The following is a 26,266-nucleotide window of genomic DNA, read 5'->3' as shown; positions in this document are numbered from 1 at the left end:
TCAATAAGAGCTGTCTGGATACTCTGTGTTCTCAGATTCTTACTGACAAGAAATGCTGATGCACAGAAAAAAGGTGAAGTTTTTGCACTCTCAATCCATTTATTTAATGTAAACTTCTGTTTTCGTCTCTGGAAGGTGCCAAGAGAGATTTAAATTCAGGTCTTTGTTTTTCATTTCATTCTCTGGCTAGGGGACGGGGTAATAACCAGAGAGGTATGGGGGATTTCGCTCTCTTTAAAGCACCACAGCATCATGGCCCAAAGCCAGTCTTTTATTGCTCTTTCACTGTTGCCGTGGTAGCAGTTGTGTCCTGGAAGCTCAATCATTTTCTTATCAGGTGCAGCTGTCAGACTTTTTCTTAAAAATGACCAAGAGAAAGAGAAATATACCCAAGAAAGAGAGAGGTAACAGAGACCGCATGGACGCTATTTCTGAGGTGTCAATAGTGTGACCCAGAATATAGCGAGAGACATTTGTTAATGTTCAGCCGTTTCAAAGGGACACACATTCACATTAATGCAAGAACTTCGCAAGAGTGCTTGAAAGCTTCAGGGTAAAGCTCTGTTCAGCAAAAAAGCTTAATTACTGGATGTTTAGTGAATGGATAAACAAATTATGTTGCACAAATAAAGGGGCTTTTTGACAATATTGGTTATTTAGTTAAATTGATTTTATAATTTGGTATTAAATTGGCTTTTACAGTGCCGCCTGAAAACTTGGCATTAAAAACAAGCAATTAAATGGAAATGGAAATGTTATTTAACAAATTCCACTGCACTTAACTACAGCTGGCATTTTCATTACATTCAGTTCCATTGTATGGCCTCAATAGTTTTAGACAAAAAAAATAACTTTACCCAACAGTGTACACAACAATTAACTACTCCATGTTTGTACTTTAGTACATTAGTACTTTTTAAGAACTGCGTAAAAATGGACATAACTTTAAGATTAAATGTAGCTCAATACTGCCCTCATGTGTTCCTCTCAGAACAATACACTAGGTTACATGTATTCTTATTACATTTCTTTCATTACCTTAATATTAAGAAAAACAAGTTCAATATTTCAATATTTTACAAAATAGTTTATTATAGATGTACATAACTGATATTGCAAAAAAAAAAAAAAAACGGAAAGTTTAAAAAACTTGAGGATTAGTCAATCTTTTTCAATTCCAAAGCTGTCACACTGTTACCCGTCACACCACCACACTGGAAACGTGGGGTGGGCAGCTCTTGTACCAACTCAAACCCTGCAAGAAACACAACTATGTTACAATCATTACAGTATTTGAAACATTATTCATTTAAGAAATATGCCAATATGTTAAGGTACCAGGTGTGAAGATCTGCAGGAGCTGCTCTTTGGTCCAGTTGCAGGAGGTGATGATGAAGAAGCCGCCTGGTTGCATTACAGTTTTTAAAGAGTTCACATAGCACTTTTTTGCCTCCTCTCTGTCCTCTGGGCGCAAACTAATGGCATCAAATGTGCCTTTATCTATACATACATCAAAACCCTTCAGTTCTGCGCTGGGGTTCAGGAAATCCACCACCTGGAGTCACATGTAAAACAAAAAGATAAATAAAAATTCTCTTTTATTCTGTGTTCTTTTTAAATGTGCAGTGAAATTATTTATTTAATTTACGTATGTTAAAAAAAACTAATCATTACCATTACCTGAATTTTAAAAAATTTTAAGCCTTCCTCTTTCAGAATATTTATGGTGAGCTCTACAGCAGCCTTAGAATAGTCGATTCCAGTGAGGTTTGAAAAACCATGCTTGGCCTTAAGGGATCATTCATAAGATTATTATTTATACTTATTTACATCATCCAGGTTTCTGCAAGTTTTATGACGGTAAAGACTTTTTAGGACTTAATAATATAATAAAAAATAAAAAAAAAGCAAAAATAAAAGGAAATTTTAGTACTAAATTGAATAAACTAACATGATAATTCAGTATGGTAATAATAATAATGTTAATGGCTTGAACAAGCAATGCTTCAATGTATGAAAAAACAACTTTATGAACATTTTTATTAGTATTTTATTGTTTTTGTTTTCTTTTTTTTTTCCAGAGCAAATCTCTAAAGACTTCTAAATCAAGATACATTTACTTAAACATTAAAAGTCTTCTTAAATCAAAAACTTTCTTGTTTTATGAGAAATTGATGTTTGTGTTTAAAACAGGAACACATAACAGCCAAGTTGAAAAATCATGAGTCACGCCCTCCTGACAGATGTTTGTTCTTGTTTTAAACATAAATCCACTTAATTTTGTTAACATTTTTAGAAAATAAGACTGCATATGTTTAATTTGCATCTCAAGTAAATGTATCTTGATTTAATAATGTTTCGATATTTACACTGAAATAAAAATATTCATATATTTATTCATATATGTGTGGTTGTATATGTATGTATATAGACCTGCAGAAACCCTGATTATTTTGATCTAAAAAAAAAAAAAAGTATTTAAATTAATAGAATGATTGAATATAACTAAATGCAGAGACAGATTGAACTTTGACTTGCCAGTTCCACAAGGAACATCCCATTTCCAGTTCCAATATCAAGTATGGCAGCATTTTCAGGTAGATTTAGTGCCTCCATCTATCTGATCACTCTGTCCATGCTTTCCTCACCAAACCTAAAGGGTGACCAGAGGAATACTAATTGTCCTAAATTGCAGAACACAACTAATATACACCAGAAGATGGTACTGGTTCAGATTCAGTCATATCCTTCCAGAACAGACTAGTACTGAGACACTGTAGTGTTTATCTGATGAAGAAAGAGCATTCATAAACAAAAACATGACACAAAACAGCTAAATTACCATATTTCTCCCACATCACCAATATCCTTATAAGTCTGCAGCTCTCTCTTGTAAGCATCATCCCAGCTTCAAGGAAAACGGTAGAATGGCCAGGAAAAAAAAAATTAATAACAACAAGCTCAAGTCAAAAGTCTGATTACATTGAAAGTATTCGAAACAACCCAACTTTTTTATTAACAAATAAAGGTGTAACTTTTCACTTGCAGCAGTTGCTGGGTAGAATATACAATATTCTTGTGAATATTGCAGAAGCAAAAAACTCTTACTACTTCTTTGTTACGAGTTTTGAAGGAGCAAAATCTTCTTCTAATTCTGTACACTGCACTTGTGTGCTCACTGACGATTCCATCATGATGACGTCTCGCCTCATCAACTTCCGCTGACGTAACAGAACATGACAATCGACGTGAAACTCCAAAAAAAAATAAAAAAAAAATAAAATAAAATAAAAAAAACTCCAAAATAAAGCTTTGTAATACAGGTAAAGGTGCAGTTTTATTGCATATTCAAACCTGAAAGCAAAGCGATACTAACTGAATACACGGGTATAAATTAAAACAATTAAAAATAAAACTAAGTAAATAAATAAAAACATCACGCAGTTGACAAACGTGCACTTTTTTGGTGAACATAATTCTAAACAGTTCTTTATGTTTTACATCACTCCACAGTCATGACGTAATGTGTGTCGTCAGTTCTGATGAGTATCATTGCACTTATTTCAATACTAAATACAGAGACAGATGGATGTTGTTTTCAAGGTAAACACTATGGGTTATACAACAAGTATGTAGATACATGTAATTTTAATTTTTAAAGTGTTATTTATTACGTTTTAAGAATGTTATGGTAAATATTAAATTTAAATAACAGTAGATAAATGTATTGTATGTATAACATTTTATTTATATTATTTAATTAGTCCAGTCAAGCGTTTAATAAGTAAATAAAAAATACATATTTTAGGGTGAGAATCTTTCACCTCAGCAGAGGGTTTGTTTATTCAGTGCGTGCGCAAAGGATTGTGGGCTCGGCGCGTAGGTTTTCATCATGGCGGCGTCAATTTCGGGATATACTTTTAGTTCTGTGTGTTATCACAGTGCCAACAGCAATTCCGACCATGTAAGTACTCTGCCATCTGACTTTGAGGGTAAATGTTTAAGAGCACGATCGCACAGCGAAACAACAAACAGTTTATTCCATCAAATCAGCGTGAAATCATTTCCCGGTGTCATCTTCCTGGTGTGGCTTCAGCGGGGCTGGTATGAAAACCTGGTGAGCCGCCTACCTAGTCAGCTTTTGTAACATTCGAAGGTGCGATAGAACGTTCAGAATTCCGAGTCAGCGGGATTTTTGTAGTATTTCATGGTATTTTGGAATGTCGTAAGTCGAACAGAGCTGACTCAGTACACGCCTTTCGTGATGAACAGAATGCGGTCTAGGTAGGCAGCACACTAGGTTTTGAGACGCTGCCTGGCTGACAGCTAGCAAACCTACAAGCCGAAAGATTTTACAAGCTTGTCAGAAAGTGTCATTGCCGTTTATTCACTGTATGATTGCTCGCTGTCATAAATGTGCACCGCCCAGTAGCGACTGGTGAATTAAATCTCGTCGATGTCGTCTTATAGGTGTCAAGATAGTCACATTAGCTGGCTAGCTAACTTATTTGTGAGCAATAGCTGTCAAATGCAAACTTGAATGTCTTAACAGACATATTAAATGAAGTGTTCACAAATTGCTTAACATTTTCTAGCCGTTTTTGCTCTGTGTCATTCCCTCTAGTGTACTAGTTGAGGCATTAGGAAGTAGGTGATCTGTCATTGACCCTGCAGGCTTCGCATAGTTTAGTGCTGGTTAGTCTGCTGTTATGCTTAACCTGTTTTATTTCAGTCAAAGATCTGACAGATTTTACTGTTTTTCCTTATTGAATATCTAAATGGCAACCATTCTCATGTTGATTGGCGCTTGTCTATGGGATTGTCAGTTTGCATGGTGTTGTTATGTGGGCTTTTGATACTAAACCACATTCATAACGTAATTTTATTTTAATTGGAAAAAAAGAAACATCTGCTTTTTCTGTGTGATCTGATCTCAAACGGAACAAGTAAATAACCAGGGAAGTTGTGTTGTGTTCCTGAAGAACAGTGTTTCTGTTGTTCGATCATTGCAGCAATGGTTTTCAGACCTTGTAAAAACTTGTCTATTTTGAGACATTCATTGCATGAATTCTGGGTACATTCACCTAATATGAAACATTTTGGTATCCCATGACCATTAGAGGTACAGATTCGGTTTTTGTTTGCTTTTTAAACGCATCAAATATCTGTATTCCCCTTAAAATGGCATTTGCCCTGTTACTGCAGGGAAAAAATAATTAAATATACATTTTTAATTATGTAATTATTATTAGTTTGTCAACTAAAAACTATAACCTAGTCACAGACTAGCAAACCCTGACTAATTGACATCTTATAGGCCTATATGATCAAGTTGAAATGCAAATTTTTTTAGATAAGCAAGCAAATAAATAAATGTGTTTGTACTTTTAGGTTGTTTTTAATATTTGTATACTTAATGTTTGTTTATTTCATGTTTATTGCTAAGAAATTACTAAATCAGACATCCCGAATTTTGAGTAATAGTAATTATTACTTTGTTTTAAAACAATTGCAGGCCCTTTTTTGTACCCTGTTTGTTAAAAGTGTCTATTAACTTGTGGTCATAATAACATTCTGTCTTAACTACACTGTCTTTGCCATTGAAATGCCATTTTATGCCTCTTTTAGGAGGGCTTCCTGCTGGGAGAAGTGAGACAGGAGGAGACTTTAAGCATCAGTGACTCACACATCGGTAGCTCAGAATTCCTCAATGTAATAGGTAAAACCATGGTTGATTATTTTTTACCGTCCCAAAGCTATAAAGACAAACGTTAATGACCATTTTAGTTTGGTAAACCTGATCATGCAAAACATGAAGGCTCAAATCACAGACATAACACGTTTCATAGTGAGGACGTGACAGCCTTCCTGTGCGAGCAGAGGGACTTTATCAGTTCAAGATATGACTTGATGTTATCTGTTTCAGTCTCAACCATTCAGTACTTTAGCAAACTGTTCTGGTTGTCAATAACCTGATAATCCACCCAACTGTTCGAGAGAGCCAGCATTGTACATCAACATAGATCATTTTTTGCTCCCAAATGCTGGAAATAGCTCCTCTCCAACATTAAGAGATCATGTTTCTGAGTTTGGCACTGCTCCCAGGAACCCTTCATCTCTGATAACTTCACAAAGAATTTCACAAAGACATTCAACATCAAAAGTGGGACCCGATAGTATCTTATATTTGCAGTAAGATGAGTCATTATAAAGGTCATATTGTCCTAGCATATGAGCATATATATGAGAGCATATTTTTCTTTGTCTATTCCAAGTTGTCTGTATGTATATTAATATTTAAATGTTTTGAACAGCAGTGTTGGGGAAGTTACTTCCAATATGTAATACACTGTATGTATATTACTTATTACTGTCTTTTGAAAGTAATTAGTTACATTACAATATTACTGTCTCTGAATTTTAATGCATTACACTACATTTGAGTTACTTGAGTTACTATTTTTGGTCATACAGATCATTCGAAACTGCAATGTGTTTATTTTTATTTTAGGATGCGCTTTCTGTCGTCTCGGTTTCCTTTCCATTTGTAGAGTGTCGCACCACACAAAAATGAACCAAACTCGTCAGCATATACACTCAGACTTTTCCTTCCATTTTGTTAATCTGTTCATTATTTAAGTCAAATATATTTTGCGGATTCATTCCTTTTAAATATAGACTATGATTTAATAAAAATAATTAAAAATTTTGTTGTTTAGTTAGTGTTTGTGGCACCAGTCCCGGTGTTTCTTCAGTTACTCATTTGTTCTATTTCTCGATGTTGAGAGTTAAAATATGTTGTGTTAACGAGATTGTAACGAGTATAATATTACCCAAATTTTATTAGTAATGCGTTGTATTACTGCGTTACAGCAAAAAGTAATATACTACTGTGTTACTCCCAACACTGTTGAACAGTCACAGCATACTTTACTGAGATATTGAAAATAATTCACTTGTTTTTCAGAGGTCCATAATCATGAACCTTGTGCACAGCTGTTTAGGTAAGAATGTCTTGGATGGGTAATTGGATTTAATAGATGCGTTCTTTAATGTTTGCTATCTGTAAGTTTTAACTGAAAAAAAATTCCTTTGTATGTTTCAGCTTTTATGACTATGCAGGTAATGTCAATGAAGAAAATCTCAACAGAATCCTCAAGGACAGAAGAAAAGTAAGCAGTTATCAGGACATATGCATGAAAGTTTTAGAGAGGAAAATAAATAAATAATTAGCAGGTGCTTTGACGGGTTCTTTGTCCTTTGGTGTTCGACTTTGTGTGTTTTAATTCAGCCAACCTACTTCACAATGTCTCTTCTTGCTGAGCAGAATGTCATCGGCTGGTACCGGTTTAGAAGGAACACTCAGCAGCAGATGTCATTCAGGGAGCAGGTGATCCACAAGCAGTTGACCCATATACTTGGCATCCCAGATCTGGTCTTCCTTCTCTTCAGCTTCATCTCCACGGCCAATAGTTCCACACATGCTTTGGAGTATGTGCTCTTCAGACCCAACAGAAAGTATGTACATGCTGCTTAATGCATACTTGTAAAATGTAATCCTGTTGGGTAAAAGTTCTCAAAATATGATAAAATCATGATTCTGTTTAAAGACTTGTCTTTTATATGGTTATTTCATAATACATGCATAATGTTTGCAAATGCTGTGAGACCATGTTAATGAGTGTTTCTGTTGCAGTTTGGATCTTTATATCAGCAGGTATAATCAGAGGATATCTCTAAGCATCCCAAACCTGGGCAACACCAGTCAACAGGAATATAAAGTCTCATCTGTGCCGAACACCTCCAAGAACTACGCAAGTGTCATTAAAGAGCATGGGTGAGGCAACCTGACTGCAGTGTTCAATATTCCTCTTTATCCGGGTCACAAAATGTAGTTATTTGCATTACAAAATGTAAATTATTTTGTTTTCACACTACCATTAAAAATTTTCACCAAGGCCGCATTTATTTGATCAAAAATGCATCAAAACAGTAATATTGTGAAATATTATTAGAATTTAAAACTATTCTATTTGAATATATTTTAAAATGTAATTCATGCATGTGATTGCAAAGCTGAATTTTCAGCATCATTACTCCAGTCTTCAGTGGCACATGATCCTTCAGAAATTATTCTAATATGCTGATTTGTTGCCCAAGAAACATTCCTTAATAATATCAATGTTAATAACAGTTAAGCTGCTCTATATTTTTTAGTAGAAACCATGATACAGTTTTTCTTAATTTATTTCATTTAAACTGCACAGCATGTAAAACAAAAAAATTCAGAGTTTTGCTGCAGTAAATACTTGAATAAGTGTTTTTTTTTTTTTTACATTTATAGGACTGAGTTCTTTGATAAGGATGGGGTGATGAAAGACATTCGAGCTATTTTTCAAGTATACAGTGCCCTTCAAGAAAGAGTGCAGGTGAGTTACTCTTTTAATGTTTTATATGAATTTTCAAATAACTTCAGGAGATGTTGATTAAAATACACCACAATTTGCAACATGTAATAACCTTTAAATGTTTTAAATAAATAATGCTGAGAATTAGTACTATCTATGAAATTTAAGGATTCACGTTACTGGATTTTTGCCGATATGTGATGTGCCAATATGTATAAACTCATTTTTTCCGAAACAAAACACCTATATTTATATATTATTCTATAAAAAAATCAAAAATAATCTCCTTTACATATAATATAAACAAATTATTTTTAATTTTGGTTAGTTTTAAGTAAAAACTTACTTGTTAGAACTAAATAAACATTATTAAAGCTATTTTTCTAAGTACATTGAAAGCTTTGAAAATAACTAAAATAAATCACTGCTTGTTTTTTTTTTTTTTTTTTTTTTTTTAGTTTTTTTTCGACAGATGCAGTTGTAAGCTTAACATTTTATTTGAAGATTTAACATTTGTGGATGGTCTAAAGCAAAAGAGCTGTAAAAATTCTAAATATCGCTAGCACACCTTGAGCACTTGTGAGTTATTCATCTTTATTTAATATTGTGACGATGCCGATGTTTACATTTTAATCATCCGCCAATTAGGATGATGTTCCGATAATATCATGCATCCCTAAAGAATTTTCTGTCATCCTGCAGGCAGTGTGTTGTGAAGTGGATCAAAGTGAACGAGTGAGGGAGAAAATCCAAGAAGAAGTGAACAAACTCAAAGAGGAAATCGCTCTCAGGAAACGTAACAGCGCTGAGGAAGAGAGAAGTATGTACTGATGACTCTGTGCATTTAATGCTTGTTTAACAAAAAAGGAAACAACTTCTTTGAATATCTTCTCTATTTTCCTCACAGGACTCCAAGAGGCAGCCGCTGTCACGCTTCCTGATAACTCTGCCCTTCCCGACTCCTCACACTCTTCGCTGACTCGAGTCATGCTCTCAGGTCCCTCGGTGGAGCCCAGTTTAGAGAGACCCGTGAACTCGTCATCTCCACCAGTCTACAGCACCACACTGCCTCCAGATTCACCAAGCGCTATACTGCTGCCACGGCCCCAAGCCGTAGGTTCGCCCGGCCACCCGTCTCCCAGTCTGGGCCTGGGCAATGGAGACGGTTCGAGCTCAGATTCCCTGAACCGCCAGGCCACCGGCCAGGAAGACCAGGAGGATGACGATGACGAGGACAGTAGCGAGTATGAAAATTTAGTTAGCGAGCAATTGCAACCACCTTCCTTATCAGAAACTGTTACATTAGGACGACCGGCTACCCTGTGGCCCGACGGAGATGCCCACAGCCCGCCGGGCTCATAGTAGCTGAACAGACTAACGGGGATATTAATGAACGAACCGGACTAGGTGTGATCGTGAGGTCAGTGGTGTTTAGAACACAAACAAGCACTTGCCTTTTGTGAGTTATGACAATGCTGTCCTGTTGCACACATTTAACAGCTCTGTGCAGGGGACAATGAAGTGAAATGGAATGATATCCCCATTCATGTGGACAGACAGGCCCCCTTTTCTTCGTTTTATGCTCTCCTCTCTGGTTTTGTTTGGGTGGAGAGGTGCATCCTGCTTATCTCGGCGTCTGCTACTCACTGGAGCCATTCGGTTCTTGCACCATTTACCTCTTGCACTGTTTTGCCTTTGTTTCATCTGCATTTGAATAGAAAAGCAAAGGGAATGAATGATGATTTTTTTTTTTTTTTTTTTGCGGCCTTCAAACACATCTCTGTGTGAGCTTATTCCATGACTTGTTCATTGTCTAGCTTCATTTATCTGAATGGACAAAAAAAAAAAATCACAGTTATATAAGTGCTTAGGATTTCAGCTGACTCTTGAACAGTTCTTGTTCTAGAAAATGTATTTTATTTTTGGTTTTATCAATTATATTTGATTTGAGTAATATAATGGCCTATTAATGAAAAAAATTATCATTTTTGGTCAACGATTATAAAAGTTACTTTGATAAGGGGTGCTTGTATTTTCTATGACACACTGTAGATCACTACTAATTTCATTTGCTTAAATCAAACACATTTTCGTCCTAATGAATGAATCAAATATTATATTGTTTTCTGCTGCACTTCAAACGTTCACCATTGAGCTTTAACTGAAATGTTTGACGGAGCCAATCAGAAACCGGAAGGGTCAGAATGCAGCATCATCGATCTCAGGATTCTTTTACAGTACAAGGACTGTTGCTTTCTCGCATCTTCTTGTCCACATGCCTTTTGTTGTTTAGTTGAGAAGACGTGATTGCTCAAAGCAATGCAGCGGTGGATCAGTTTAGCGCTCCATGATAACGTCAAATAAAGATTTCAGCCATATGCAGAAGATCTTTAAAGATAGAAGCACAGTTTTGTCATCTGTTAGTGGATGTTTTGTTGCGTCTGATTGTACCAAAATGACATTTTCCCTCAAAAGTTTGTATGTGTGTGAATCTCAGAAAAACATGTCTGGGTCATTTTACTATTAATCATTAAATAGTAATAATTTACCATTTAATAACATTAATATGTATATGTATGTGTGTGTGTGTGTGTGTGTTTGTGTGTGTAGTTTACCATTAAATAACATAAATAATGATAAAAGATAAATACATTTATATTATTTTTTAATGGTAAATTTGTAATATACTCATAACTGTAAACAATCTATAGGTTTCACTTTCCAATTTGTTCTTTCTCATAATACAAGTTTTACTGTGTCAGTGTAGGCAGAATAACATACTGCCATCATGTATAAATACTTGACAATTTAATTTGACATTTTAAAAACATTTTAGATTTAAGGGAAAAAAAAATGTCTCAAAAAAACTTAATTGTCCAAAAACAAGCTCTTAATTTTTTTTTTTTTCCAGTTACAAATATTATACAAATAAATATAGACTTTTAAAATGTAGAGTAAAATATGACTGTAACACGTTCTTGTGAGATTCACCCATATATTGTCACGCGTATTGTGAACAATTTGGGCAAGTGACTTGAATCAAATTGATAAGCCGTCAAACTTTTTCACCAAAAAAATCCAAAACTCTTATTTTTCTTTTTTTTTTTTTCCTCAGGATCTGACGCTCTGATATTTATTCAGGCAGAGGCCGAGAATGTCTCAATTTTCATTCAGTATATTTCTCCAGTTCAGTGTAGGACAGAATAATAACATATGGTTGTTCCCTGGCATAAGTGTGAATGAGAGTACACTGACTGAGATGTTTTAGTCAGCTGTATCATGTTGCATTGACCGTATGCTTTAAATGTTTCTGCTTCATATTCTGACTCTGGCATCTGTCTTCATGTGTACGGCCAAAAACCACCACCACCACCCAACACGAATACGTAAGCGTTAAACTGATCAATGATACTAAAGTGGAGAGATGTTTGGACAGCTGGCCCTAAAAATGTCATTTAATCATAACTAACATGTTTTTTAGAAAGTTCGGATGAACATAAATGCCACTTAAGATGGTAATATATATACACACACACACACACAATCTTATATGGGTTTTTTTTTTTACAAATATTTACAATTAATGATTAATCAGAGTAAATTTGCAGTGACCTGAGTGTCTGAAGACAACTCAACTAAATAAGTCTCAATCCTGTTGCCATATTGCCTTTTGCCCTCTCCTTACAGATGCTTTTAAATCTGATAACAAAATAAATCCAAATGTGGCCGTGTGCCATTTTAATGGGGAAATTGCAATGATGTGATTGTCGTTTTTATTGTCAGTTTAGTCAGCTGCAGGTCAGACGTGACTGTTTCCCTGCGATCGAGCAGCTGTTAGTGATCAACATTGCTCCCATCAGAATTGGACTGAAGTCTCTCATGTTTTAGAGAGTGCAGGCTGTGTTTGGCAGGCCGCTGCACTACTGCAAGCATTAACCGTTCCATCTACTTCTGTTATAAATCTGTCAACATGTATAAAAATACGAAGCAAATTCCCAATTATAAAGTAGCAGCAAAAACATATGTGTTATCAGTATTCTTAGGTGGCTATTTTGCCCATTCTGTATCATTTGCTCACCCTCATGTCCTTCCTAGGCTTTTTTTCTTTCTTTCTTTCTTATGTAAAATGTAAAAGAAGATAGCTGGGGATTTTTCATGCTTCTCTTTTCCACACAATGAATGTGGATGGGGACGAGGTCCTGTCAAGCTCCATAAAGGCAAAAACAACGTAAAAGTGGTCCATACATATGCACTATAGTCCAAAAAGTTAGCTGAGCGAACAAATGTAACTTATTAGGTTAGCGAGCAAGAGAAATTCCCCTTTCATTGAATGTGACCGGTTTAAATTCCTCACCTGGGATGGCAAAAGCTGACTTCTTTTCAGAAATGTAGAATTTTCGATCATACACAAGCTCAATTTTGAGGCTAGTTATGTTAGCATATTCGCTACAAAACACAAACAGGTACGAATTGTGCAACATAATGTAAACAAATCAAATAAAGCGCAGTACCGCTCACTGTTGGGTTGTGTAGTTCCTATCTTGACCCGGAAGGTGGCGCACCTCATTCACGAGACTGCAGCAGCAACATTGCAGACAGGGTTGCCAAGAACTGAGCTACTTTAAACTTGCCCGCGGTTAGATGTTTGAAATATTTTTACATAAATTCTATTTGATTGACATGCTTGTATGTAAATATTATAACTTGTGTTTGCAGAAATGTATGACAAGGACCAAGAAAAACAACAAAGAGTAAAAATTAAATTTTCAAGTAGTTAAAAAAAAAGGATTGTCTACACTAGTTGACAGTCTTAAGATGATCGTTTTTATAAAAACAGACCGTTTATGATCACTACTGCGTGTAATGCATAGCAGTAACTAAAATATGTATTTTATGTAAAAGAGTGGGATATTTTAAGTTTTGATATTTTATTTGAAATAAAACTAGCTAGTTTTGATTGGCCATCAAGCTGGTTCTGTTGCGTATATCTGGCAACCCTGTTTGCAGGAGACAGATTACGTTTGTTGATTCTTCATATACTGTTAAAAATAACATCAGGCAAACATCATTTGTCAAAATCATTTATTTACTATAATACATAGCAGATGATGTTAAAATATTTAGTTTGTACATATCATATGAGACAGTCATATGAACATAATGTTGCTCTTTTCTTTTAAACTACACTAAATGGGATCCTAGCAGCTGCACACTTACCCTATTGAGCCCTTTCCTCCGTTTTAGTGAGTCAATTGAGATAAATCTTGTAATTCTTGTTCCCATCCATTCACATACAAGCTCCTGCATCACAACTAAACACCTTTGAATTGTGCTGTATTCCACACAAAGACTGCAAGCTTTCTAAACAGCACCTGTTACAATGGAACAAAATTCAGTACCATCTAATATTTAAAAAAAAAAAAAAAAAAAAAAAAAAAAGTTTTATTAATATAGGGATTTAAGTACAGTCAATGGATCTAAACCCAATTTTTTATACATCATACCACAAAGAAATCTGATTATAGGTTTTACAAGGTTATTCAGAGCTCCAGTACCCCGTGATTTTTATTTTGCCAGCCATCAAACGATGCTGACATATCTATATCTATATATAGATATATTTATATGTTCCTATTGTAGGGAAACAATTAAAGCCAAAATATGAGTCGAACTATGGCATGACAAACGAATATAACAATTTTACCCCAGTTTAATGTTCCCTCAAACAAGTTAGATTTATAAAAAAAAAAAAAAAAAGTCTTGCATAAAAAGCATTTGTTTTTTCTCTCTTTCAGTTATTACAAGTGGCAAAGAACATGCAAATTCAGTTTAAGAAATGAATCAACAGAACCATAGTAATTTTGGAGGTGGTCTGTGGAAACAAAATGAACGAACATGAAACGAGACGGAGATAGCCGGGCATCTTCTGAAGCCTGGATCTCTGAGATGTGCCAAACGGCTGCAGTGGGCTGTTTCCCTTTCTGTGGTTTCCGGAGTACGAGGGGCTCCCGGTTCAAAGTCTGTAGGACAAAGTGCATCCTAGGCAGGTGCCCCTGATTTTATAAACTCATATTAGTTCAATCCCAAATGCCGTGGGATACCACCACCCCAACTACAACTGCTGTCTTTAAGATAAAAATATCCTAAAAATATATCTTTAGTCCATTGTAAAATAAAAAGGGGACAAACACAAGCAGAAAAATGGCACATTTTGCCATTATGGCAAGCCGTGCATGTGGTGTTGCTTTTAGTGAGTGACTGACAGCTTCATTGTCTTTCAAAACAAACAAAAAAGTTTCATAAATATATCTTATGTTTGCCATGTTTGAAATTAGTCAATGTGCACATTTACTATGTCAAATTGACAAACATTTTCTTTATAGTTTTATTCAGCCTCTCATTCAGACTGGCTGAGGAACAGAAAAGGGGAAAAATTCACTTCTTATTTTAAGAGGCTTATACGCACACCTACAAGCCGAATGGGAGTAGAGGGTCTATATGAGGGGTTCGGGGGGCAGCGGGTGCTGGATCTGCTGTGGCTGGAGGGGAGGAGGGAGCTGCAGGGCCAGCAGGGACTCTAAGCCGTGGCCGTGTGGAGGAGGCGTCCCCTCGGCGCTGGAGGGCTCTGTGATTTCACCACCATAGAAGAAATACTGGCACTGCTGGATGAAGGACTCGATGACGGACTGGTTGAGTTTGGTGGTGGACAGCGTGTCCTTGTTCTCAAAATCTGGCCTCATGAGCGTGGGCCAGAAACAAATGGACAGATTGTCGGCCGTCATCAACGTGGTCTTACTATGCTGACTTACCCTAGTGGAGAAAGGAGATTCAAATTTATTTATAAATTTTAAACGTATTCTTGAGAAGTATTTTTACTCAAAGCATACATTACATAATATTTTCATAATATTTACAAAATGAAAAAACTGGGAATCAAGCTCTGTATAAATAAAGCTGCCTGGGATACATTATTATTAACAGGATTTTAACAGAGAAAGCCGAAGCTTTACCTGTTGAGGTGAGAGATGACATATTTGAAAACTTCATAGTTCACAGGAGGAAATTTCCGCACTATTTCCTTCAGCACTTGCAGTCTCTCATAATGATCTACAATTTCTGGAGAAAGACACATTTAACAAACTCATTAGACAGAGAAGTGAGGACATATTTAGGCTTTGTTGTATTTATTAATACCTTCTGATTAATACCTGTTATGGTTTATTTTGTGATAATAACTGGCTATTTGTATATTACTCTGCTTATTACACAACTACTAAATAAAATAAAATGGACATGACGAGTTTATTATGTGAGAAAGAGTGATACAAAAGACTATACACTAGCAAAACATAATAATTTCCCCTATTTTAAATGTTTGTTTACACTTATGTCATCTAACACTCACTTAAAGTTGATCTTTATACAGAATAGTCATTAAATAAATCTCTTAAATGTAATATTTAGTGACCTTAAAAATGAACGTCATTTTCTCTGTTCATTAGAATGCCGTGATGCATAAATTCACTTATAGAGTTTTAAATAATTAATTTTAGCTTGTAGCATTTATTTTCAAAACAAAAAAGCATAACATTTTGTTATCAGTCAGAATTTTAATATCTGTGCATCCCTATACATTACATAAAAGTATTCACCCAAAACTGACCAATCAGAATCGAGTATTCAGAGAAACGTGCAATCAGTTCATAATCAAGTTCAACAAGAACTGAGTATTTAAAACTTAAAAATATAAAAGCACCTAATAAATACATATTTTATCTTCTCCAGCAGAAAGACAATCAGAGATTTGCATTTGTGTCTTACTCATCATCAAAAAGAGATTTCTGTATAAGAACAACCGCCTGGCCAAAAAACTGCAAGGGGAGGGAAGAGATAAAGCGAAATATCAGTACATTCAGAAACAACAGTATCCCAGCACTTAATGTCATTTCTCTACAGCAGTGTGGATCAGAAATAACGAGGAGTACATCACAGGGGGGCCCTGGATTAGATTCAGCACTCGGAAGCATCAAACAGAAATACAGATGCATTTAAATGACTTCTCAGCTACCTTGGGCTGGGATTAAGCGTTGTGGTGATGGGATTAATATTGAATGTAGTTGAAAGAAGAAACCGAGTACGGATAGAAAATAAAAAAAACTTGACTCTGGCTTGAAACGGTGAAGTAACACGGGCAGGTCGCTACTTGTTCTCATAGTTGTAGCAGACACACTTCCTGTCTCTTTTGTAGCCACAGCCGGTATTGATGCAACGGATGAATGCTGTGTCACTAAACCTGCCTCATTTAACCTCGACACACTGCCACCCACCTGCTGTTTGTGAAGACTGAAGTTTGAATGAGAGGCTGGGGTCAGACACATGACTACAGATGGAGTCAACTCCTTACACCTTCTAACACTGGCAAAATTATAATATATAATACAGCTGCTAACACAGATCTTCAGCCATTTTGCTACAATTTGTCCAATCCTTACGTGAAATATTTGTTTGTTTATAATTAAGTGCCATGCCAGCTGCCATGGGTATATTCATGGCGAGAAACCAGTGCCTTTAAACATCTGAAAATCATAAGCTAGTCAACAACAAGGTTGAAAAACGCCTTTAACTCACACCATTGGTTGAGTCAATGTTTCTATCGTTGTAATGCTTAAAGAAATGGAAAATGTTTTTTTTTTTTTGTTGCAGGAATCAAACTACAAATGACTGACTGACAGCATTATGTATTTTAACGAAACAAAAAAAAAAACACTATTACTTAAAGGTGCTGTATGTAGGATTGACACCGAGTGGTTGAACTAGGTATTGCAGTCCAAATTCAAATTATTGGAGAGGATTTTTTTTCACCCGGCCCCTCCTCCTCAGACTTGACGCACACGCAGGTTGACGACACCAGCAGGAATGAGCGCACTTTCCACCAACTGGCAACCCAAAGTGCCGAAATACAGTTGGGTAAGCTGGCAGTGGGCGGGTTTCACAAACCAAAACAGAGACCGACATTCTGGCACGGAACGCATCATTTCAAAGGAGAATAACTGCAGCATTGTTTTTCAGATAAACAAATATGTTAATTTAGCATGTTTCTTAAATATCTCCAAACAATATTATGGTATTTTTATGCATTAGTAGAGTCAAAAACTTACATACAGCACCTTTAAGGTTAGATAAAGCCATTTAATGCCTTACTTAGCAGAAACTGTCAGCTTAAAGTCTTAAATGAAACAATCAGTAATTAATAAAATTGAATGTTCTAAAGCAGTCTGTTACCACAAATCTCAGCCAAAGAGGAAGCACTTGAGAATCTGAATGAATCGATACTTACTGGCTGCTTCAACTAGCTCTGGGTGGAGAGAATACGGTATGAGGGGGTCGGGGAGGTCGGCAAAGAAGGCCTTCAGGGCCCCAGCCACGGCATTCACAGCTACATCCATCACTATCAGGTCAACACTGTGGTCTGAGAGAAGAATGAAAATAATGTGAGCTTGCGTAAGCATCTAGCTCTCTTTGTCAGTGCTGGTAAAGCCACCAAAACAGATTTAACGGAATTAAGCAGAATAAAAGGAAAACTATGGAGAAAAGGGAAATAAAGAGGAATGGGAGAGGATGGGGAGGAGAAAGAGGCTGTAAGGAGAAATGACAGCTGTCAGACTAGATCTCTCTGCAAAGACACTGAATGAACACAAGAAAGGGGAAAAGCACCCAATTCACAGTATTGTAAGGATGGAGAAGAGAAAAAGAGAAGGAGACTAATGGCTCCGGGCCAGCAGGCAGACTGATGCCTATAGTAGCTCTTTTGGGCAAACGATGGCTCACTGAGTGAATAATCTGGTCACTCGGATGAAGATTTTCCACCCACTCATCTCCACAACTCACCAGCTAGAGATGACTAGTGTTTGATTTAAAAGATATATGAAAACAAGAGTGGATTCACTTTAGCCACAAAATAAAAATGTATATCTTCTGTAATAGTGAGCGGTATGAAGGTATTTACACATGAGAGTGACGGGGAAACAGCAACGCAAAATAGTAATGAGGAAATACATTGCAAATTTGTCAAAATAAGGAAGAACTTATGAGTTTTGTTAGGCACAGCATTATTTTTTTTGAGGCTGTTGTTTTTTAACTCAAGTGTTACATAATGGGCTAAAAGCCGCTTTTGCATGGATGCCAGGCTTCATTTGTTATGAATAATCTTATCATTTGGTTCCTGTCCAACTAGCTACAAAGAAAAAGAAAAAGACAAAACCAACAAATCAAGTAAAAGACTGAATTCTCTACATTATCCAATATAGTCACGGTTATTTGATATATTTTCTCAATGAATCTGCAGAAAAAAATAACTACATTTTAATATAGACCATTACAGTGAAATAAAATAGTTTGTGTCATGCAATAAATTTTGGTCAGACTGCCCACCACTAGCCTGTAACTGCTTCAATATATTGTCAGCGTAGCGATGATTTAATTCTGAGCTTTAAAATGAGAATATAACAAATCACTTTTATGTGTCACAAGGAGATTTAAGCTAAAAATGTCCTGCATAAGCTAATAACTAGTACAAATCACAGCTTGATGGAGGCCTGCAGGCATCACGCCAGTACAGAAGCCACAAATGTCAAGTTTGTTTTTACAGGAATGGTCCATTTACAGTGTGACAGATAATAATCATGTAATTCAGGGCCTGTTTCTCGTCATTCATGCTGCAGAATGGAGTGTTCACCCTTTAAGTCTCGATAGCTAGAAGTTACATTTTATTATGTAATCTTTTCTTAATTTAATTTATATTAATATTTATGTACTATAAATACAAAATCTTATATGTAAAAAAAATATATATTATAAATACATAATTTTTATATAAAATATTATTAATATATTGCACATTAAAATTAAACAGCTGAATCAGACAAGAGACCTAAGACTGTTTAGCTTTCTGATGAATGCTGCTGAGCAGTGTGTCTTAAACAGAACCATTATGAATCTAAGAGGTGACGAGGAAATCAAATATACAAATTAACCCTTCAAACTAGAGTTTATCAGAGCCTCCTTCTATCTTCCAACATGTGTCCTAGCCTGCAAATGAAGCCTAATTTCTCACAAAGCCTACTTAAAATCAGTATGTACCCAGGTCGAATTGTTTCTGAATGTTGTCTTGATCCGTCTTGTTTCCACTCACTCGATAAAGGCCCTCTGTGGTGAGACCTGCAAATTAAGAGCGACACTTCATTAAAATCAATCCCACAAAGGTTATGTGACAAAATCTCAGTGGAACAAAGCAGTCAGTGCTCTAAAAAACAGCTAATGCTTGAAGCAGCCATATAAAAGGATGCACAAATGAACAAAAGGTGTCAGTTCCACAGTTTCTTATTGAACATGAAATTAACACAAACAAAGAAACAGTAAAGGATGAAAATTTAAAGATACTAAAATTAATTCAGGCATTTACATAATTGATAATTAAATAGAAGTTTAGTTTAGTTAATTGTTTGTGGGTATCTTACTCCAAATACTCTGGTTTTAAAATGTATGCTTATTGAGATTATCGGCTGTTTCTTGACTTGAACTGTAGGAAAAATAAATAATAATTTACTGTTATATGGTTATTTTTATAATTAAGTAATTTACACATGATAAATAAAACAATTAACAATTAATTTCACATAATAAATCATAAAAATCATAGAAAAAAGTATTCCTTAAACAAAACACTTGATATATAAAACAATTAGACAATTAAAATAAAAACTAATTTACCAATAATCATAAAAAAATTACACATAATAAATCATAAAAACAATATCATTTTAATTTTACACATAATAAAAAAAAAAAAAAAAAAAAAAAAATCACAAAAATCTTGATTTAATTTAAAATAAATACAGATATAAGAACCTGAAGTACTGTTTCAAAATCATTGTGAAATCAATATATGAGCCCTAGACACTACAGTTTGGCTTTTATTTCAAGAAAGAGATGCCCTGCTAGCCTGAGCAGCTTCCATCTAAAGATTTAAATATGACTAGCTGTATTTGCGTACTTTTACTTTTGCTGCTGTATCCATCCGAGTACTAATAAAACAGTTTGTTGTTGTCAGTCACTGGTAAGAAAGCATCTGCCAAAACAGTACATGTTTGTGTCACATCCGCAGAAATGCTGTCATTACAGAGGAGCAAATCTTCCTCAGAAGACCAAATATTACTGACAGCAGTAAAGCTATAGATCTATAGCCTTCCCACATCACAGAACAGCTCTTTTTCTACATCCTTCGCTCAAATATTTAAAATCATGCACTCAACCCAGTAAACTGGGCCACTCCAGATGGATGAATGGACATGTGAGCTGATCTCACCGAGAGAAAAAGTAGGCCAGAAATGCAGGTAATGCTGCACAATTCAACCCACACTTCCCCATTCCCTAACAGATAATGCAGCGTGTATCACTTTATTTTCATTACATCTAATCTACTGAATGCCGTTTTTCAAGCTAAAGATAGCTCTGTGAAGCCATGACCTTGTGCAGCTCTTCAGTGCTGATGCAAAACACAGGGCCCACACAGTCACTTCCAAAGCCTTGTGGGCTGCTAACTGCTACAAGTCAAAACCGCTGTGCATTCTTGAGATGCTCGCACATGTCAGAGCCGGTCCCTCCTCCAGAGCAGTGGGAGACTAACCAGAGGAGCCAGCTTAACTTACCGACATGTTCACGGAAATGGCAGTTGTGTAGTGACAAATGTGTGCTGTTTATTACTTCCTGGGTAAATCATCTGTTTCCCACAAATGGGTCAAAAGAATTGAAACATGACTCTTTTGAAATCTTGAGATCTAGCTACGGGTGTGCGATATAACGATTATTGATCATGGACGATTAAAATCTCCACAATCTTTTTTTTTTTAAGAAATATCGTAGTATCGTGCTACAGTGCACATTCTATCAGTTGCCATTCCGGCGTGACAAACATTCACATCAAATGCTAACTCAGTGATAGAGTTACACCCATGGGACACTGCACTTCACAATCACAAAAGTAGATTATTTGCATGCGATTTAAAATTCTTGCCAGTAAAACATTTCATACGCATGCTGATCTGACATTCCCTGATCCAGCAGATCGGCGCACCCCTAGCATTTACTACACAGAGCCGTAGTTCACCGACAAGCTACGCAAAAAGCTTTCATAATCGCTGAACGATTTCTTAGATTTCATAATTGCGCGATTATGAACACAATTTTGCATAGCATGTCAGTGAACTACGGCTTTGTGTAGTAAATGCTGCTCCATCTGAAGGCACGTGCTGGAGATTTACTACTAATCACAGAACCGGCTTTACTGACAAAATACGCATGATAAATCGCATTCGATTAATCATGCAGCCCTTATTCTGTGACACCTAAACAAATTATTTGGTGCCTAATTTTGTTTCTTACAGGAGCTTAATTTATTTTTTTTGTCTGGAGCCCTGCCTTTAAGCTCAGAGTTTCCGAGTTGAGAGTCAATGAGAAATTAAGTTGGACACAATGGATGCAGTGTTTGATTAATAGTAAATTTGTTTTGTTTTCTAAATTGAAATTGTGTTTACAAAATACCACAGTATTGTACGATTACAATGGAATAACAAATAAATTTACTGCACCTTCAAAAATAAAATAAAAACATTACGCAACACACCCAATGTTAAAAAATTAGGAATTTTATTTAGAAAAGGTGCATTGCAATCTGACTTTGTAATTATGACTTCACAACACAAATACAAACTTCTCAAGAGGACTCTAATGCACCAATAACCATGGTATCCAACAGCTGGCAGCCATAAAAGTAAAATCAGTCAGCGCATGTATTTCAAACATGGTGATCTTTAGTCAAATGCTGTGAGGAAGGTCAATGTCAAAAGTGTTGTAAAAAACCAGTAACAGGAAGCCAGACTAAGGGAAGTGATCTTAATTTGGATGCACTTCTATTGTCCCCTCTATGCTCTTCCCATCCACCGCTGGACTTTATCTACACATCCTCATCAGCAGATTACCATCGCATTCAACCTCTGAGGCAACAAAAGGCCACCATGATACAGGAAATCACAGGCACAGCCGTAGCACAGGAAATGTCAAAATAGAGCCCATATGCAAAAACAGACAATAAATCAAATCAGGTTCTCATATAAAACCCAGAAATCACAATATAACAGATTTATCAGTCAAGCTTTAGTACTTCTCTTTTAACAGCTGTAATTTTGAATCTGGTTTGAAGTGATGCCAGCTGACATACACAAAAGGTCAGCATAAGTAATGAAAACCTGTGATTATGAGCACTGCTGTTTTAGCTCTTGATGAAGTGTTTACACAGCAGGAAGTGGACAATAATCACAAAAAGTGCACTGCACACAGATTCTGCATGTCTGATGCTTCATTAGAGGAACTAAAATGTCATTTATTTGTTTTCACAACGAGCATTAAGCCCTGTTCATAGTAACACCAGAAGGAAGTAACCAATTGTCAATGAGTGTTGGTGATTTCAAAGGGACATAAGCAACAGTGACCATCAGTGACAAGCAAGCATGTCCAGAGACTTAACAAGGTTAAATCCAGTTTAAACTTTATGCAAATGAGCAATTGTACAATTTTTACAATTCAATGACTACCACTAGAGTGCAACAGTGCCTACTGTCAAAGTCTTTTTCCCATTCATTTTCTGCATGGAAATTTTTAAACAAATCAACAATGACAAGTTCTAAGCCTTAAACCAAAACAAAGTTACAAATGTACAAGACCATGACACACTGCACATGATGTAATAAATGAAAGTCTATAAATGCATACAGTAGTTTTACATTATACCATAATTTTTATCGTTCATAAGTTTAAAATACAATATTGAAGTTTAAATCACAACGTGGTTAAAAATAAACTTTACTGTATACTAAATGCAATACTAAGTGTGGGGTCTGTAAGATTGCTCAATTGTGACAGCTGAATTTTCAGCATCATCACTCCAGTCTTCAGTGTCACATGATCCTTCAGAAACCATTTTAATATGCTCATTTGATGCTTAAGAAACATTACCATCAATGTTGAAAACTGCTTAATATTTGTGTGGTGCTGTGAAATTCAGCAGTGAAAGAGTTCAACAGCTTTCATTTGAAATATAATTTTATATCTGCAAAAGTCTTTCCTGCCACATTGAATCAATCGATATAAACTTGATGAATAAAAAAAAAAAAAAGATTAATTTCCTCTCGTATTGACCCTTAAACCTTAGGTGTAAGTTGTTCAGAAAATGATTTGTAGAGAAACATCAACTGAAGTCTTTTGCCATGATTCTCATTTCTATGGCAACAGCATCGTCTTTCATTGGTGGATCCAAGTGTTGCAGGATTGTGGGCTGCATAGTTCTTTACTACTACACAATGATTTTTATAAAGGTTCATTTATTTGTGTTTTCTACAGAAGCATATCCAATTATTTAACAATCATTTTATATATAAAAATTAAACCCGTTTCTGTTTTTCCTAAAGATCTATTTCTCCATGGAGAAAGTGAATGTGATATTTACTTCCAGAACCCAACTGTTGTGCTCTATAGGAGTGAAAGCAGTGGAGCCCACATTAGTGTTGGGTGATATGCTCCATAGTCATATCATCCTGTCCTCAGCCTGTGAGATTGCCAATACATGACACTATCATCCATCTATGTGAGATACTGTAGTTAAGTGTGACAAAGATGGAAAGTTAATGTGTTACAGTGAGTAATTTCACTGTTCATTATGATTTGTCCCTAACCACACAGAGAGATATAATAAAAACATTATGCATGGAAAACCATGTCAGAAATGACCGCCTGAGTGAGCTGATCATCATTCATCTTGTTCATCATATGATTCACTAATGCAATTTATATACCGTCCCCTGCATAACGTTTACTTTCAGCAGCAAGAAAACAGATTTCTTGTCAATATACAATAACAACTTATATCTGCTGGTAATACATCTCATTTGTGATCACAGTCAGAGACAGCAGAGTGACCTGGCGACCTCCAGCAATAAAATCACTGTCAATGTGAACGCTTTAGGCTGGACTCTGGAGCATAATGGCAAATGTCATGCATCGTATTCCCATGCTACCACGATGTCTTGAAGGGGTCGTACACAATAAAAGGGCAAAGCTCAGGGTTACAGCTTCTGTAAATGCTATAGCACATGTCTGCGTGAAATCAATGCACCTGCTTCAGAGCTGGGACGAACGACACGCCACAACTGCAACCTTTTCATCGAGCTTCCTTTATAATGCTGTCATCAAATGCTTTCTGAAAAAGGCATGCCTGCACAGGAACGCACCAGGGATGGGCTGCTATCAAAAGATTCATACCTACAGAGGCCTGTGTAAAGGAGTATTCCAAGTACACTTGCTTTGATCCATTTTACATGCTTCACTTTTTCTTGTGTATTGTATCTTATCTGTTTATTCAGAAATGTTTGAGAAGATTAAAAAGAACAATCTGTTGTAAAAAAAAAAAAAAAAAAAAAAAAAAAAATCAAAACGTTTTATGTGTCTTCCTTCTAGGTAACAAGACTGCACTATTTAATTCAATAAATTCAATAATATCATAAAAAATTACATTTATATAACAAAAAAAAACTTAAAAATACCCTAAACTACACAATAATATTAAAAATAATAATATTAATTACTGTGCCATTTTGCATTCGCCACATAACAAATTAAGATTCTAATGGAATCAATTATAAACTTTAAGGCAGGAGCACCATTTGTATTGATGCTCATATAAACCGTTCTCAATCAGTCACTTATGAGGTTCAATGCCAGTTAGGATGATTCCTATGTAGGCAGCAGGCAGCTAGGCAGGCAGGACTTTGTAGCTAGGCAGCTCACTAAGGAACACAGCTACTGTGCAAGGAATTGGGAGTGATTTCCGATCCATCTTTCCAGTATGAGAGAGCACCCATAACCATTCAAATCAAGAGAAATGATTACATGGAAGATCATGTGCATCTGGTACTAAACCATTATACAAAATCACTTGACACCATCTGCTTAATTATTCTGCCATAACGCCCACCCCCATGGTGGAGTTCAAGACCACATATCAGGGTCCACAAATAGACATGGAGGGAAAGTGCTTTTCTAAACCAACCTCCATCCGTCAGTGCAGTCGCCTGGTAAAGAAATGCTCCATGAGATACAGTATGATTGTGTTAGCGGGGAGGCAAACGTGAGTTTCGAGGCTATTGCCTCAGCATTCCACTAACACATGATAATAAATCAGCAGAGGGGAAGCGCCGGCTCACATGCTCGTTCCACAGGAAACTGGTTTAAAAATATACCAACCCTTATTAACCTTATTCCTTACAGGGTTTCAATATACGTAATGAGGTTTAGGAAATAAACTCAGGTCAGGGTTGATCCTGCGACGAGAGACGTGAAGCCTCAAAATGCCAACATTAGTGTCACTTAGTCACTCCGCAAACAAAAGCCAAAAATCGAACTTTGCAGAACGTAGAAGGAAGCAGAATCAGAGTCAAGTCATCAATTTCCAAACTACTGTGATAATAATTGCCCTTCCCTGCAGCTTTCGGCGAATATAAATCAAAGCAGCAGATGTGAATGAAAATATCAAAGCATATCAGCTCTCCTTTTATTGATTTCCAAATCCATGCAAGAAAAAAAACGTGTTGACAATGCCTCTTTTGTTAATGGGATAATTCACCCCAAAATGCATATTCTGTCATTATTTACTCATCCTCATGTCGTTCCAAAACTCTATGACTTTATTTGTCTACTGAATGCAAGTTTTGACGACCAAGCTGGCTGCTACTTTTTTTCATTCAATTACA

At 35.9% G+C, this 26,266-nt stretch overlaps 2 protein-coding genes and 1 pseudogene across 5 annotated transcripts in view; 1 reads left to right on the top strand and 2 right to left on the bottom strand.

The window, feature by feature from the left end:
• Positions 1 to 784: 784 nt before the first annotated feature.
• LOC109107709 lies at positions 785 to 3,493 on the bottom strand (annotated as a pseudogene).
• Positions 3,494 to 3,570: 77 nt separating this feature from the next.
• On the top strand, positions 3,571 to 12,925 carry abraxas2 (abraxas 2, BRISC complex subunit). 3 transcript variants are annotated; one of them, XM_042774638.1, is made up of 9 exons: positions 3,571 to 3,603; positions 5,629 to 5,719; positions 6,968 to 7,004; positions 7,106 to 7,172; positions 7,328 to 7,518; positions 7,697 to 7,837; positions 8,345 to 8,429; positions 9,111 to 9,228; positions 9,316 to 12,925. In XM_042774638.1, exons 1-9 carry the CDS (start codon positions 3,586 to 3,588, stop codon positions 9,768 to 9,770), a joined length of 1,203 nt encoding a protein of 400 aa, XP_042630572.1. In that variant the 5' UTR covers positions 3,571 to 3,585; the 3' UTR covers positions 9,771 to 12,925. The 3 variants fall into 3 exon arrangements, with proteins under 3 accessions (XP_042630572.1, XP_018976185.1, XP_018976186.1); XM_019120640.2 differs by lacking the exon at positions 3,571 to 3,603 and adding an exon at positions 3,812 to 3,964; XM_019120641.2 differs by lacking the exon at positions 3,571 to 3,603 and adding an exon at positions 4,099 to 4,117.
• A 548-nt stretch (positions 12,926 to 13,473) lies between these two features.
• Positions 13,474 to 26,266, bottom strand: part of LOC109107363 (rho GTPase-activating protein 5-like) — a 29,774-nt gene continuing 16,981 nt past the window's right edge. The window contains exons 4-7 of one of the 2 annotated variants that reach the window (XM_019120639.2): positions 19,548 to 19,625; positions 17,746 to 17,877; positions 15,419 to 15,524; positions 13,474 to 15,218 (exon numbers count right to left, since the gene is read on the bottom strand). In XM_019120639.2, the coding sequence (XP_018976184.2) occupies positions 14,903 to 15,218; positions 15,419 to 15,524; positions 17,746 to 17,877; positions 19,548 to 19,625 (632 nt within the window). In that variant the 3' untranslated portion in view covers positions 13,474 to 14,902. Of the gene's footprint in view, positions 15,219 to 15,418; positions 15,525 to 15,548; positions 16,280 to 17,745; positions 17,878 to 19,547; positions 19,626 to 26,266 lie in introns of those variants that run through there. The other variant, XM_042774591.1, reaches the window with a different exon arrangement.

This window comes from Cyprinus carpio, chromosome A17, assembly GCF_018340385.1.
Source record: "Cyprinus carpio isolate SPL01 chromosome A17, ASM1834038v1, whole genome shotgun sequence".
Taxonomy (NCBI): Eukaryota; Metazoa; Chordata; class Actinopteri; order Cypriniformes; family Cyprinidae; genus Cyprinus; species Cyprinus carpio.
Note: the sequence above shows the minus strand (reverse complement) of the source record. Positions and strands in the feature narration are given on the sequence as shown.